Source organism: Haplochromis burtoni, unplaced genomic scaffold (assembly GCF_018398535.1).
Source record: "Haplochromis burtoni strain Fernald_Lab_line unplaced genomic scaffold, NCSU_Asbu1 Contig_123, whole genome shotgun sequence".
Lineage (NCBI taxonomy): Eukaryota > Metazoa > Chordata > Actinopteri > Cichliformes > Cichlidae > Haplochromis > Haplochromis burtoni.
This window is the reverse complement of record NW_024582484.1, coordinates 1,363,812-1,379,347: the sequence shown is the minus strand read 5'-3', so window position 1 is coordinate 1,379,347 and position 15,536 is coordinate 1,363,812. Positions and strand designations below refer to the sequence as shown.

General features: G+C 44.5%; 1 protein-coding gene across 2 annotated transcripts in view; it reads right to left on the bottom strand.

The window, feature by feature from the left end:
• Positions 1–5,153: 5,153 nt before the first annotated feature.
• The window catches only part of exoc3l2b (exocyst complex component 3-like 2b), a 37,945-nt gene continuing 27,562 nt past the window's right edge, over positions 5,154–15,536 (bottom strand). For both annotated transcript variants that reach the window (XM_042223940.1, XM_042223939.1), the window contains exons 4-15: positions 13,933–14,195; positions 13,582–13,848; positions 13,356–13,474; positions 12,963–13,077; positions 12,696–12,806; positions 12,064–12,164; positions 10,394–10,510; positions 8,484–8,619; positions 6,590–6,712; positions 6,360–6,515; positions 5,998–6,119; positions 5,154–5,635 (exon numbers count right to left, since the gene is read on the bottom strand). In XM_042223940.1, the coding sequence (XP_042079874.1) occupies positions 5,347–5,635; positions 5,998–6,119; positions 6,360–6,515; positions 6,590–6,712; positions 8,484–8,619; positions 10,394–10,510; positions 12,064–12,164; positions 12,696–12,806; positions 12,963–13,077; positions 13,356–13,474; positions 13,582–13,848; positions 13,933–14,195 (1,919 nt within the window). In that variant the 3' untranslated portion in view covers positions 5,154–5,346. The remainder of the gene's footprint in view (positions 5,636–5,997; positions 6,120–6,359; positions 6,516–6,589; positions 6,713–8,483; positions 8,620–10,393; positions 10,511–12,063; positions 12,165–12,695; positions 12,807–12,962; positions 13,078–13,355; positions 13,475–13,581; positions 13,849–13,932; positions 14,196–15,536) is intronic.

The window sequence follows — 15,536 nt, the reverse complement described above, 5'->3', positions numbered from 1 at the left end:
AGAATCTATATTTCTAGGTTTAAATCAGGTCGGTCCACCAGCAAAGTGCCCGGTGGGCCAGATCAGCAGTCCAGCCCTGCACACACATTTTTATTTACTTGTGAAAAAGCTGTTATTTGTATAATTTTAATATTAATGCAATTTAATGAATATAATGTTTTATTTTCACTTTAAACCTGAAAAAAGTTGCAAAGCCTTGAAGTTAATATGGTCTGGTACACCCCGCGCCCCCCCTTTGACTCACCCCTGTTTGCTGCAGGTAGCTTCAGTGTGAAACAGGCGGTGTGGTTTAAACATGTATCAGTTAAAAAGAAATCGTTGGTGTGTGTCGAAGCTAAAGTTTGTTTTCTTCACCTCAGACTTTCCTGATCAGTGCTTCGTGTTATCGGTGTTTTTAAACTGAGGCCTATATGGGCGTCATATTTCAAAGACTTAACTCGGTGAATCGTTGCAGTACTCGTAATCGTTCCTGTTACTTCCTGTTACTTCCAGCATCCCGATGTTACATTCTGCGTTTCTTTTACGTGCGTCATCCGTACCTGAAGTTTGGATCTGCGACAGAATTTTGTTTGAAACGTTACTAAATTTGGAATGAAGTCCCAATCTAAGCAAAAACTGGAACCGTCTGTTAAGCCACGTGACCTTGTTTTTGGGATGAGAGTCTTTGAAGTGGTCTCAGATGCTCTGAGCTCCTCTACATGTCATCATCCTCTTTATGAGCCTTCATCCACCTACTGAACACCAATGTCCACCACACAAACATGTTCAACCCCACTTTGATCTGTAACAGTTTGTCCCTCCTCTATTGTAAATTTGATTGAAACAGGTTTCATGTATTTATTATAATTCTATTATTGCAAAAACAAAATAAAGCATCAGGATCTAAGTTACAGAGTTAATATGCTGCGTTGCTGTTGCGTCAGGGCTGATGGTACATCCTGTAACAGCTGACTGGCCAGGATGACGTTCTCTCCTCATCAGAGACCAATGACAAACAAACAACTTTAGCCCCGCCTCCAGCCCCTCCACAGCCCGGTCAGGACTGCCTGGAAACCCTTTTCGTCGGTCTGCTGAGAGACATTATGACTGAGCTTGTAATCACTCTGATTGGTCAGCTGCGAGGCAGTGACTCCATGTCATTGGTCAGTCAGTATTTTGTAAATAAGTAGAGGAAGAATAGTGTGAGAAGCTGTGAATATATCTGAGAATAAACCTTGAAACGTGTCTTTGGAGCTTCTCCATCATCTCCATGTTTGTTAATCATGTGTTTGAGTTTTCAGCTCGTGGCTCATTTAAACACTAAAGATGTGTCACACTGCCAGACTGAACCAGGACCGGCAGCCCGGGTCAGCATACCCGAGATCTCTTTTCCTCATCGTCTTTGTTTGAGCTTTAGCTTCATTCAAGCTAAGAGGTTAGACGAAGGTGGTCATCAGCTCAATACGTGCACCAATCAGAAACCAGGACAGACGACTGGCAGCAGAGCGGCTGATTTTCCAACAAACGCAAAAATGTTGTATAAGAAAAGTATGAACAAGTTCTCCACACAACACGAGCTGAAAGCTACATAGTGAATGTGACAGATGGAGATCAGCACCATCATTCAAACAGCAAACACTAAATATATATATTTTAAATAGTTTTATTACTCATCTGGAAGACAAAGCTTTGGTAATAAAGTTTCTCCTGCAACATGTTTCTTAGTGTTTCAAAGACAAAGACGTTAAGCTGTCTTTACAAAGTAGACCGCTCGTCTTTTCCCCTGCACACTGAGCTCTGAGGGATCTCTGGGATGCTCTAATTTCTTCTCGAGCATGCTCTGCTGCACAACTTACCATCATGATGTACCTGAATAAGAAGTAAAGCACCTTTGTATCCCCAAACACAGGCTTAAGCCTCTGTAAGCCTTGAATGGTGCTCCTGGCACAGGCCTGGGAAAGGCTTGTGTTGTTTTCATGTTGCACATTCGTCCCGTGATGCTGGTTTTTAATCAGTGGTTAGCATTTCTTTGTGTTACTGATAAATGCCTTGATGAGAATTAAACCAAAAATGACTGTCATGCATTTATATTTACTTCGTTTTTGGTCAAATCTACAGTGGAGACTTTCTAACTTGGGTTCGGTTTCTTTGTTTGGGTCGTTGGTCTGGCTCAGTGTTTTCTTCGTGATGATTTGTAAATATGTTTGAATGTCACAGTTTTATATTTTTACTGTAAACCTTATCAGAGTATTTATTTAGCTTGAAATTAATGTTGACGCTATTTGATGCTAAAATCATACAGATTTTTATTTCATTTTGTAAACCCTGACACCCTGAAGCCCCGCCCACATTCTCCACCAAAGTTAAATGCCAAAGATCACGTGACTCATTTCAGCCACAGCTGACCTCCTTCATTAAACTGTTAAAGGTCGACGTTTTCGCGTCGCGTTTTCTTTTTAGGCGAATCGTTATTTCAGAGATAAAACTCACTGTAATGTTTGAGTCATTTAAATCTGGACCAAAGCCAAGATTTAACTACAGTTCCCATGAGTCTTTGCGAGGATGAAGAGGCGGGGCAGTCACTGTGTCTTGATTATGTTCTTATGGTATTAAAATCTGTCGCTGGTATTTTTATTCTCTGTAGACTGAAACGCCTCACTAACACTTGTGACATATTTTACTCTATGTGGATGGACAACGCTTCAATAAACTGCATCGAACTTTCACCCCGTCTTTGTTTTACTGTCAGACATCAGAAAGGAGGCTGGTATTCAAAATACTCTCAGGTTTGTCTACTAGAGCTTTGTGGACTTTATAAAACGTCATCGTGCTCTGAATCTCATCGATCACTGTTTCTCTAGAGAACTAGAGTTATTATAGTAACCAAGGTGCTCTGTCTCACATATTGTTTTTTACTGTAACTTATACACGTTCTGTAACTTTGACGGTTATGTGCTGTGTATGGTCCAATGACAGCAATAACATCATTATTCCATAGTGAATTGGTCAGCAGAAATAAAGCGGTCGCAGGCAGCCTGGATTCAAAGTAAATCCAAACTAAGCTGTACGAGCAGCTGAATCATCACCGATGTTTTTCATAGGCCTGCAGAGAGTCCAGTAAAAACATTTCCAACAGATGAGAGCAGATTCGCTCTGAGCACATGTGACAGATGTGAAAGGGTCTGGAAAAGCCATGGAGAACAGTACCTGGTTTGGTAGTGGGTCAGTGAAGGTTGTGGGATGCACAAACGTCCCCAGGCTGGGAAACCTCACTCTGACTATCGTCAGGTATTGGTATAAAACCCTTGGGCCCACTGTCAGACCCCACACTGGTACAGTCATCGGGCCAGCCCGGCCTCATCTGTATTATTGTAGGCTCATAATCCTTAAGGCACCTTGAGGCAGATGTTGTTGGGATTAATCCAGAACAGAACCTCTGGGTTCTGCCATGTTTGTCCAGTAACAGACTGCCATTCAGATTCAGATCAGGGGAGGTGGTGTGAACAATGATGTCACCAGATGGAGCACTCAGATGCTCCATCTGACTCCATCTGGTCCCAAGGTGCTCCAGATGGAGTGGCTCCCTCAAAAGATGCCCCGTCTCTCTTTCTTTGAAATGAAACAGCAGTGAATGATCTGATCGGTTTTATTGTTATTTAAACTGATCTCTGTACAGAAAGATTCATTACATACATCCACATTTACAAGAGCAGAAGAGAAAAGCGGTTCTAATCTAAAACGTATCTCAGCTGAGAAATGGGAATGCAATAAAAGAGGAGATGAACAGTTATGGAATGATGGACTTCCTGCTGTAAGACCAAAACGCTGCAATGGAAGGAAGAGTACAACAATTAATATATGAAAGGTTTAGCCCCTAAGAGTTCACCAGAGTGAGCCCTCTGATTTCCCCACATCTTAACATGAATCAAATAAAGAATAAGACACGATATCATCACACCACAAAGCTTTGACTCGAATCACTGCTTTAAATACAGTCAGCGCGACAGAGACTCAGATCATCGTCTAGTACCTGTGATTCAAACTCTCTTTCGTCATGTGCAACAAAACTAAGATGCTCATGTCGGGAATGTTCTCCATGTTCTGGGGTTTGGACCCAGGCTCATATTTCTAACAAGGTCCCAGCCCATCCACATTCAGTCTGAGCTGCTGCAGAAAGTAACGGGACACCTCAGCAGTCCTGATGGTCCGAACTGAACCTTCCTGTCCGCACAGACCCGGCTTCCCCACCTCTGTGTTCCTGCAGGAAACCGTGAAAAACAGCCAATCAAAGAAATAATTTCCTGTCCTAACTCAGTCACTGGGTCATCATCAAATGCAGACATCCAATCCACCGCCTCGTTTTCAGTCCAGTTTCTCCTCAGCTCGCCATCATCCCTCCTCATCCAGCAGCGATTTCTGTTCAGGCTTCCTCTCAGCAGGATCCCTCAAAGGTAAAAAGTAAATAAGTCAAAGCGATTTAAAAGCTGATCTCACAGTAGAGTCCATAATCTTCCTCCCTTTGCTTCTTAAACACAAGAGAATAGAAACTTTGATTTCTGATGGTCTAAATCAGTCCCAGTGGCACAGCTGTGAGGCCACGCGGTAAAAATGCTGCGACACGTTCGTATTTTAAATCCTGTCGGTGTCTGCGTCTACATCGTAGTCAAAGGAGCTTGCAAAGAAAAGCGTCTGGACTTCTTTAAGTTGCTTGAAGACGTTTCACCTCTCATCCGAGAAGCTTCTTCAGTTCTAAGGTCAAATGGTGGAGAGTCCCAGATATAAACCTAGTGGGAGTTTCCCCCCACAGAGGGACAAAAGGACCCCCTGATGATCCTCTAATCCCTGAGCCAAGGTGTGGAACTGGGTGTGGGTCCCAATCAGCCAGAGTTTCGGGTGTGTTCATTGTGAAACCTGGCCCCACCTTATCATGGGAATTCCTGAGGTCAGATGGCCCAGGATGTGAGTGGGCGTTAAGGCGTCTGGGAGGGATCTCAAAACTGATTATAGATGGCAGAGAGTTGGTGTCGTAAACCCCGCCTCTGTTCAAAGATGGTCGCTCACAGTGGACATAGATGCTTCTTTCACTCCTCTTTCAAACCATCTGTCCTCTCTGTCCAAAATGTGAACATTGGCATCCTCAAAGAGTGACCTTTGACCTTTAGATGCAGATGGACTGCTGAGTCTTGTCCTGTGGAGGTGGCTCTTCTGTGTTGTGCCATGCGCTTTGCAAGCTCCTTTGACTACGATGACCTGGATGACTGCGAACCTTCACAGACACACTGCGTCTACATCCTCACACTGAGATTTGGAAAACGTTATGACTAAACTCTGTTAATAAAGTCATATAAGCCACTGAAGCAGGACTCTTCAGAGAGCATCGTCGGGGTTTTCCTGGACCGGCGTTCGGGTTTTGCGTCTGCGGGGTCGCAGCGTGGTGAAGCAGGAAGAGGCAGTGAGGGCGATGCGGCTCAAGCCGACGTTTAGGCAGTGGACCTCAGAGGTGACTGGCACCTCAGCAAAGAGGGCGCGGTCCCGGGAGAGCGTCGCCGGGCCGCTGTCGCTGGTCTCGATGTCTTTGACGATGTTGAGGATCTCCTGACGCTCTGCCTGCCGAGTCATCCCTCTGATGTTCAAAATGGCTGACACGTGCTTCTTCCTGGAGGAGAGAGAAGGAGGAGTGAAGAAGAGGCGTGTTTCTGTGTTTGATGTGGTCCATGTTTAGAAAGCACATGTTCCTGAAGCTGCAGGATTATCTTAAGACTTAGAGAAATTGTATAAAATCACCATTTTTGTCTTTAATTTTCTAGGAAGGTTTCCATGTGGGCTTTTTAAAAGTGAGTCTAGCATCCAGCCAGAGTCCTTAGTATTTATAACAATTAACAGTTTCAATTTTATGAGCACCAAGGACCTGTAAGCTGTCAGTAAGAATCAGAAGAACAGGAAGAAAAAGAACAGAGTAGGTATAACAAGACCAAGAAGCAGAAGAAGATTTCCAGCATTTGGCCAAGGCGATGTTACCTGATGTCTGGAAACTCTCGGACCAGAACGCCGACCTCCATCTGGATGGAGGGGAGGTCCTCCAGCTGGATGATCTCAGAGATGTGACACAGAGCGCTGTCCAGCCAACCGGAGGACGACTCCTAACAGACGGACGGAGGTGTAAAAAACATTTGTGAAGAGTCAAAGAAGAGGAAGACCCCGTTAGGTTACGTTGTTAGGTCTGGGTTCATTTGACTTTTTCTGCTTTTAGCTGACGGCGTAACTGAAACGTCGATCTATTCCTCAAAAACTAAAACTAAAATCCACTAAAAGCTCAGATCGGAGCCCCTCCAGATTCTGCACAGTTTTTTAGCCGGTGACCTCTGACCTCCAGAACTCACCAGGTCTTTGAAGAGGACTTTGATCTGGTTGCCTTCATCTCTAAGCCGACCAGCCATCCTCTTCCTCATCTTCATGGAGGTGCAGATGATTCTGCCTCTCATGACTGAGCGGAGGTACTCCGTCACCACTCGACGATGGATCTCCGACACCAGCAGCTGGGAGAGAGGTGGAGAACATGAGCAGCAGCTCCAGCATCAGCCGTCCACTTACTTGTTTTGGATGTGTGTACCTGATACGGAGGACTGTCCATCTTGCTGTATTTCTTGAACGCCTCTTTGATGAGAGCCTCGATCTGCTCATACGGCTCTGTGTTGGTCAGCCACTTCCTCTTCACCAGGCGCTCGAAAAACGGCTGAACGAAGACACAAAGTGGGGAGAAGTGCAGATGAGAGGAGCCCTGCAGCGTTTCCAGGTCAGCTAAGTTTCATAGCAGATGTTTTCTCTCTTGCTGCATAAGTTAGCATTAATACCAAATGCATTTACACAGGGACGCATCTTTGTACAGCACAAAACTATTAATAACCTAAAAAAAAGAATAATAATCCAAAATATGTGAAGTTTAAAAAACAAACTGAACTAAAAAGCTTCATCAAAACTGCCTCAGTGCAATACAGAGACGGCAGACGGTAAACTCAGCGTGCTTCTGTCCCATAGGGGGCGCTCTCAAGATTTTTTCCATCCGTGAGCGTTAGGAACTTCACAGCACTATGAACCACTTTATGGCATCCGCAATTTTGGTTTGGGGCATGAAGTGAGCAGCAGCCTCCTGATAGCGTTCCCTCAACCACCACAACCAGCTGCTTCTTCTCCACACGTGGAAGTAGAGCAGGGCGATATGAGCAAAATATTTATCACGATATACATTTCAAAATATATGTACCTGACGATATAATTGACACTAGACAAAATACTTTACAACTCCACAACTTTATTAGTGCAACAAAAAAAACATCAATGTATTTTCACTTAAACAAGCAGCTGTTTTTTATGTGTATTAAAGTTATATAAACTTGTATATATATATATATATTTTATATATATATAAAAATGTAACAGTGCAAATGCAAATTCGTCGCTGACAGTTTAACCAAAAGGCATTTCCAGTGGAAACTGGCCAACATATCCTCAGCATAACCATGTATAACATCCACACAACTTAAAGAGCTTATACACACACAATACGGTAACATTATGTTGAAGCACAGCACGTATCACTCCGCGAGGCTCCGCCTACGATGCCGTAACGCTCCGACAATCCATCAAGCGGTGCGGCTTCGTAGCTTAGCAAAGTCGTACTGAAGCATTTGACAGATTTTCGAGCGCCGCGCACATAAAACCGTTTCCAGGTCAGTAAACACAACCAGAGTTCATACATAAGGCACACGGGATTATAAGGGGCTCTGTCGACTTTCAGAGAAATCAAAGGATTGATTTTAAGTGCGCCGTATTTTCCAAACAACACGGTAATAACGACGGCCCGCTAGCATGCGCTACCAAAATAGTGCTTTGTTGTGTATCTGACGGACGAAAGCTAAACCAGTTCCACACCAGTGAAGCTGCAGCATTTTTACAAACCAGTTCAGGTTCATCGTTTCATTCAACGATCCGCTTTCGCTCTTCTCATTCTGCGTCGCCGCCATGATTTTTCTGCCATGTGTGTATGAAAACAAAGGCACTGCACGTTTTACCCATATTCTATCACGGTATTTCCTTTTCTTATCGTTGCCCAACATTATACCGGTATCACTGTGAACAGTATGATATGGCCCAGCCCTACGTGGAAGCTTCTGCTGGGGTTTAACTCCTAACATCTAACCATCCTGGCTCGATGGCGCTCGTTTCCAGTCAGCAGAACGCTAACGCTTTATAGACAAACTATGACACAAGTGTTTTATTACAGCTCTGACTCTTAATTGAAGCTTTTAAAAACTCAAATACAATGTGAGGTTTTTGTCTGGACGAAGGTGCAAATTATTATTTATGTGGCTGCATTTGGTCTATTCATCAAGGACCATCTCAGAGTGGCCGGGTTTCTGCGTTCTGTGTGTGTGTGTGTGTGTGTGTGCATGCGTGTGTGTGTGTGTGTGTGTGTGTGTGCATGCGTGTGTGTGTGTGCGTGTTACCCTGATGTGCAGGTAGAGCCGGTCAGACAGCACTTTCACTCCCTGCTGGATGATGTGATCCAGAGACTTGTTGGCTCGACGTAGAGAGTCCTCGCTAACTGACGGATCACACTGAGCGCAGCGCTGCACGAAACCTCTGCACGCACACGCAAAGACATATAAATTAATTCAGTTTAATTCAATTCAAATGAATTCATTTTGCACCAAATCACAACAACACTCATCTCAGGGTGCTTTCTTTTGTAAGGTCAAGAAACAATAATACACAAAACTCCAACGATCAGACGGCCCCCTATGAACAAGTGCTCTGGCAACAGTGGGAAGGAAAAACTCCCTTTTAAAAGGAAGAAACCTCCGGCAGAGCCAGGCTCAGGTGGGGGGGTCACTGGAAGATAAAACCTGCACATAGCAAATCAGCAGGCCTTTCATTGTTTGGCTTTGTAGTGTGCGACCCAGCCAGTCGGTCCAGTCATCATCTGCTTGTGTTTGTATTTCACCCTCATTAACTCACTCTCTCACTTGCAGATTGGCTGCTAAAGTTTCGCCACACAAATAAAAGCCCAGAGATGGTGGAGCATGGTGGGGCAGACCCCAACAAGCTCACCGTCTTTATCTTTCACAGCTTTGTTTTGTAAGTGTAGGTCGAGTCCAGCGTCACCAGCAGTCCTGTTTGTACTATTTTCCTTTGTGAGCAACTCTATTTTCATTATTAAAAGCTGGTTGAACTGCCTCAGCATTGGGACACTGTGTTAGGTTCCTTTGGGCTAGAAATTTAGGCTCCAAATGTTGGTTTAGCGTCCTTGAAAGGGAGATAAAGGCTGAGGTCACCTGGAGTCAAATGTGAAAACCCTCTGAGGTTAATCTGTGTCTGGGTGGAACCGACAGATTCGTTCATTTCCACGGGACATTGCAATAATTGCTGGAACAGAGCCATCATTATTGTTATAGGTCAAAGGATCAGCTGTTAAAAAGCTCTGTGGATCCACGAACCCATCTGGGAACAATAAAGGAACTGAAGGCGCCGATTCTGAAGAGCCGACAGAGGGTTAGATCTGTAAAATATCCTTATTTCAAGTTTGGTGTAACAAAAAAGGCAAACTGATCATTCTCAACAATGATAACATCCAGCACGTGCTTCGCATTTCATTTCTGTATCATTCTAACTGAGCGCTTGGTCCAGCATTACTTTACAACATTTCAGAGGGAACTATTGCACCTTTAACTGCACTGTGTTTATCAGGTTATTTTAACTTTAGTGTATCTGGATGCAAGAACACAGATAAAGGACAGAAACGTGTCCTCTTACATTTTAAAACAGCTTAAAGGTACTTTCAGTAGTAACTGTAACTGTCACCACCAGGGGGCAGTGTTTCATCAGTGCGTGTGGTGCTGTTATTTAAACTATTTTGCTTTAACCTTTTAATTAGAAATGTGCTCTTAATGACTTGGCTCATTAAATAAAGCTTACACTGATCCACTTTGCCCTCTGGTGGTACAAACTGATATTACATGAATGTGCCGCCATAATTCAAATTCAGCTGCTAAAAATGAATGCGTAATCCTAACCCTCATCCTAAACGTAACCATAATCATAACTGTAGCCTTGACACAAAAACCACAGTTTGAAAGAAAATACCTTCAAACTTGTGGGGACGGGCACTTTGTCCCCATAAGTGACTATTGGTCCCCACAAAGATATGTAAACATGTACATACACATGCATGCGCGCGCACACACACATTGATGATGTTATAGTTAATATAACTATAACATAAAACTGTGTTTAAACTATATTTAAACACAGGAATGAAAACAAGTTGAAAAACCCTTTTGAGAACTGCAGCACTCGACAGAGTCGGTGACAGTTTGTCTCACAGTTCGTTCGCATATTGAAGAGCTTGTGTTTGTACCTGAATGGAGGGCAGCAGTTGACCAGGGCGATGGTTCTTGACACGTATCCATCCTGGTGGTCTCCGAACATCCCGGCCTGCATCCCTTCATGGAACATCTCAACTTTCCGCTGGAAGCTAAAACAAATACACCAGAATCATGATCTGGTCTTTCAAAGCTAAAAAAGCTAAACAACAGCATCTTACAGCTCAAGGACGTTTACATTAGATCACATTCATCAGTCAGATCACACTGATATTCAAAGAGTCCTTTCCTGCTGTATTAAAAGAACCATGGCACTGCTGTAGCTGATGTCTTAATAATCAGCAAAAACAATTGAAACAAGCATGAGAAACATTTGTAAATTATTAACTACATACGGATTACAATGGTACTGAATCATTTTGAACTCGTGTTTGATTTTACTGCCAACCCTAAAATTAAAAAAATGTACATTAGAATTTGATTAGAAAATTAATCTTAGAGCGTTTTGTTTTATTGTAAACGGTCTCTGAGTGTTTGTGACACACAGAGATGGGCAGTAACGCGTTACGCGTTACTGTAATCTGATTACTTTTTTCAAGTAACGAGTAAAGTAAGGGATTACTATTGCAAAAACGGTAATTAGATTACCGTTACTTTCCCGTAGGAACGCTGCGTTACTGCGTTACTAAAACCGTGATTTTTTGCGAGAATGTCTCACGACAGTGACGTAAGCGAGTGCGCGTTCGTGACAACAGCTGTGTGCAGATCAACAATGGATCATATATCGAGTGCAGAGAGAGTATGAGCGTGCAGCGTTTAAAGCGTGGAAGTACTGACCTTACTTTGAGTTTGATTCCATAAAAAGTGACAAAAACATTAGTGTCCGCTGTGCGTGGGAAGAAAACTTCTTTTTACAGCGAAAAAACCCCTAAACTTCCAACAAGCACCGAGTAGCTACGACGTAATGGGAAACTCACAGAGAAACTCGCGGATTCTTCCACTGACCGCGGCACACCTGCACCAGGGTAACCCTCCGCCTACCCCACTCCTGCTTTACAGGTGAAAATAGAGCAACAGGACCGCTGAGTCTTTGACTTTATTTATTTTCTGCTGTGTTTTACTTGCATCTATTTGAAAGACTGAGTGTAAACACAAAAAATATTTTATTTTATGTGCTGGAATGTGCAGAAAATAGGTTTAAATGTTAAACTAATTTCTTCCAGTCAGAGAATGTTGCAGATAATTAAATGTTTGCTTGATGCATAAAGTTAAAAGATTAAAACTAATAAAACAAGTTTTAAAAAGAGACTTTTCCATTTGATTACATTTTGTATGATGGATTATGCAGAAAAAGTAGAATTGGGCTGAAAGATCTATCGCTTTATCACCTCTTCAGGTTGTAAATCGTGTTTTTAAAAAGTAACTAAGTAACTAAGTAATTAATTACTTTTGAAAATAAGTAATCAGTAAAGTAACGGGATTACTTTTTTGGGGAAGTAATCAGTAATTAGTTACTGATTACTTTTTTCAAGTAACTTGACCAACACTGGTGACACACATCTGCTTTGCTAACTTCTATTTCATCAGGTTGTTCATGTGGTTTTATTGTTTGTTTTTCAATGTCAGCTATTATTTCTGTTATTTATTTGATTTTTATGAAGCTAATGACTAGCTTAAAAAAACATTTATTTTGAAAAGAACGTACCTGTACAGGAAGTCAGCGAGGCCGTTGATGCTGCACTGCGCCACTCTGGAGCCTAGACTTCTGTTGATGGAGGCCGAACGCTCCAGATCGGCCTGCAACCTCTAAAACACAGATAAACATACGGTTGTCACACAACTCAAACCTTTAAAAACAACTTTATTTGTCAGAAACAGCTTTCGTCGTTTACTCAACAAACATACTCGGGTGAATGGCAGACAGAAATGATTTGATTTGGTGACTGATGTGCACCTTTAAGCTACACCTGCTTCGGCCACTAGAGGGCAGCAGCTGCTTTCAGTGCATGAGTGTTGTGTGAGTGTCTGTGTGTGTGTGTGTGTGTGTGTGTGTGTGTGTGTGTGTGTGTGTGTGTGTGTGTGTGTGTGTGTGTGACAGAGAGAGAGATGAGGAAATGTTTGATGTTGACTTTGGCTGCAGTTGAAGGACAAACCCAGAAAACAATCAGCGTACGAAATGCAGCGGAATAGACCTTTATGTAACACTTCACTCTGATTATATCCTGTATTTAAACAGACAGGAAACGCTTTTCACGGCGGTGCACAGACTCATTCACGGAGTGTGTGCAGTAGCCATAGTGACGAAGGTGCGTGCGGGGGCAGCAGGTTGGGGGTTACCTCTATGACCGTCTTGGCCAGAGTGATCTGGTACTCCTCGATCTGCAGCGTCTCCATCCATCTCTTCTCCTCGTCGTCCAGGACCTGACTCAGCTCTGTGGTCACTTTAGCCTGCGCAGGGAAGAACCGGGCAACAAATCACTGACAAAGCACTGACATCATGCTACTTTTTTAGAAGTGTGTACAAAACAGAGGTCCCTGCTCGGTCAGCCTGGTTATACGGGCCACTGTTAGTAAGGTAGGTGAGAATATGTGTGTCTCTCTCACCCGGACCGAGTTAAGACAGTCGAGCTCCAGCCTGTCCACGGTCTCTGACGGCAGCAGAGGACTGAGCTCAGAGTGGTTGAATGGACTTGTTATGCATACAGTCCCCAGAACATCCCTGAAACAAACACACACACACACACACACGTACACATGAGCAACCTAAGCAGCAAGCCTGAGTCCACACAGACTCGTGTATCTAAACCTGATGCTCCATCACATCTGCAGCTTTTATGTCACTGTCTTTGGGTTTATTTCTTCTTGCAGGTCATTAATGATACTTTCAAAACTGAATTTCAAGCAAACTTGAGGGACAAAACCAATCGAGGGTCACTCTGGTTTCAGGTTTGTCTGTTTGTCCTGTGTAAACGGTTCAAACCTGAAACATGTGCGTACCTGTTGTACATGTTGTGCAGCCAGTCCAGCAGGGAGTAGATGTCTGTGATCTGCAGCTGGTTGTCAGTGATGGTCTTCAGTCGCCGTGCAACCGCCTGGTGGTAGCTCTGTACGTACACCTGAGAGGTCAAAAGGTCAGACGTTAGAGTGCTTGGACTGTTACAGGCTGCAAACATCGATTCCATTAGGTCAGCATTTGTGTATTTGTGTCCAGGTGTTGACTCACCTGGAAGGGCTGGTACTCTTCAGGATAGATGGACACCGCGTTCCTCTTGGCGGCCCCCAGGTCTTCCACCACCCGGGTTCGGAGCCGGTCCAGGTACTTGTTCAGTTCTCCGGCTGTGAACTCGGCGGTCTGAGGCAGAGAGTCGTCAGCCGCCTCCTCCACCGCCTCCTTCCACCTCTGCTTCAGGCGGCGAGGCCTCGGGCCTCCTGGGGCAGCTCCCTCGCTGACTTCCCAGTCTTTGTCAACTTGCTCCTCCTGCTGCAGCACCTGTTAGAGCGAGAGCACTTTGACGTAACTCGAATATTCTCGTGTTCTTCATCAGTTGCCATGGCGACAGAAGAGTTCCCTCACCTGGACCACCAGACCCAGGTTGGGCCCGGCTGTCGGAGACTTCAGGGACTCCCTGACCACTGCCCACAGCTCCTTCTGCAGCTCCTCGTACAGCAGCTCCACATCCTTCGCCTTCCTCCGCCCGCCATCTTTGACGCTCGGACTCGACGCATCCTCGGGCTGCATCGCGGCAGCTCGCTCGTTGCACTCCTGCTCCAGCTCCAGGATGTGGGTGTCAGCCAGGAGCAGGTCCCGCTTCTTCACCAGCTGCAGGATCTCCAGGACTGGAGGAGACAAAGGAACGTTAAGACGTCATCCATCCAAATGTCTTTGGGAGGATGTTTGGCATTTCTCCGTGAAGAAAACAGCATCCTCTACCTAATCACATGAGCCAAGGTTTCACACCTTGGCTCATGTGATTAGGTAGAGGATCATCAGGGGGTCCTTTGTCCAGACGCTTTTCTTTCCAAGCTCCTTAGACTACGATGACCTGGATGACTGAGAACCTTCACAGACAGCTGTAACCCTTGTGGTGTCCTCGGACCAAAAATGGTCCCTAGGTGAATGTCAAACAAGCATACGGGAATCCTGAGGACATTAAACCGTCACCACAACAATGATTCAGTTCTGATGCATAGAAGAAGACGAGCCCCTCCGACGGTCATATTGGGGTAAGACCAAACTTTCACTCATCAAAGCTGGACCCTAACTCTGCGCAACAAAGAACAAATGCTCCAAACGTTAATACACTTTATACGATTGACTGACGTGAAAGGGAAATTAGGTGAGGAGAGCAGAAGGCTTCGAGGTTCAGGCTGCGAACATGTTTGTTTCTCACTCTGTTATTGGCTGTAAAAATGTCTGCAGGAGTTTGCAAAATGCTCTGAGGTCAGCGTCTGCTGATGTCACTGAGGGAGGCTTCCCCTTCGACAGAGCTGCATCACGCTTATCCGCTCTGACAGGCAGAAAACGAGCGTGGAACGGCTGCTTGTCTGCGTCCATGCTTGACTGTCACTGATATAGTGTTTGTTCCAATATTCATAAATATTGTACATTTATTCTGTGATATAGACACAGTGCATTACAGTAGTCCTTAGTGAGCTCGCTGGCCTGTGAGAGCTGCCAGACAACGACTCGAAGCCTTCAGGATGACTTCAACCAAGACGTGAAGCTGCTGCAGCTGCTGGTCTGCGTTCACTGCTCGGCCCTGTCTCGCGGTTAATAATCATTTCTCAGCATAAACTCTTAAGACACGATTAGGTCAGAAACTAAAGTGTTTATCTCTGCTCTGATTGGTCACAGCCGGAAGGTGGAGCAAAAAATGTCCATCACAGAGGATACTGCATTACTGCATGTGTGATTACAGGGGAAATATGACTCAGTTATTCATCACACACACACAGCAGGACAGGAAACTCGGTCTTCTCCTGCATCAGTTGTTTCATCACAGGAGACGGCTTCTCCAGGGCCACTCTTTCAAAATAAAAGCCTTCTGTGTTTGTTTGTGTGTGGAGAAAGCGAGGAGGATGTGAGGCCCTTCAGATGTGCAGAGGAAGAGAGGATGACACACACACACACACACACACACACACACACACACACACACACACACACACACACACACA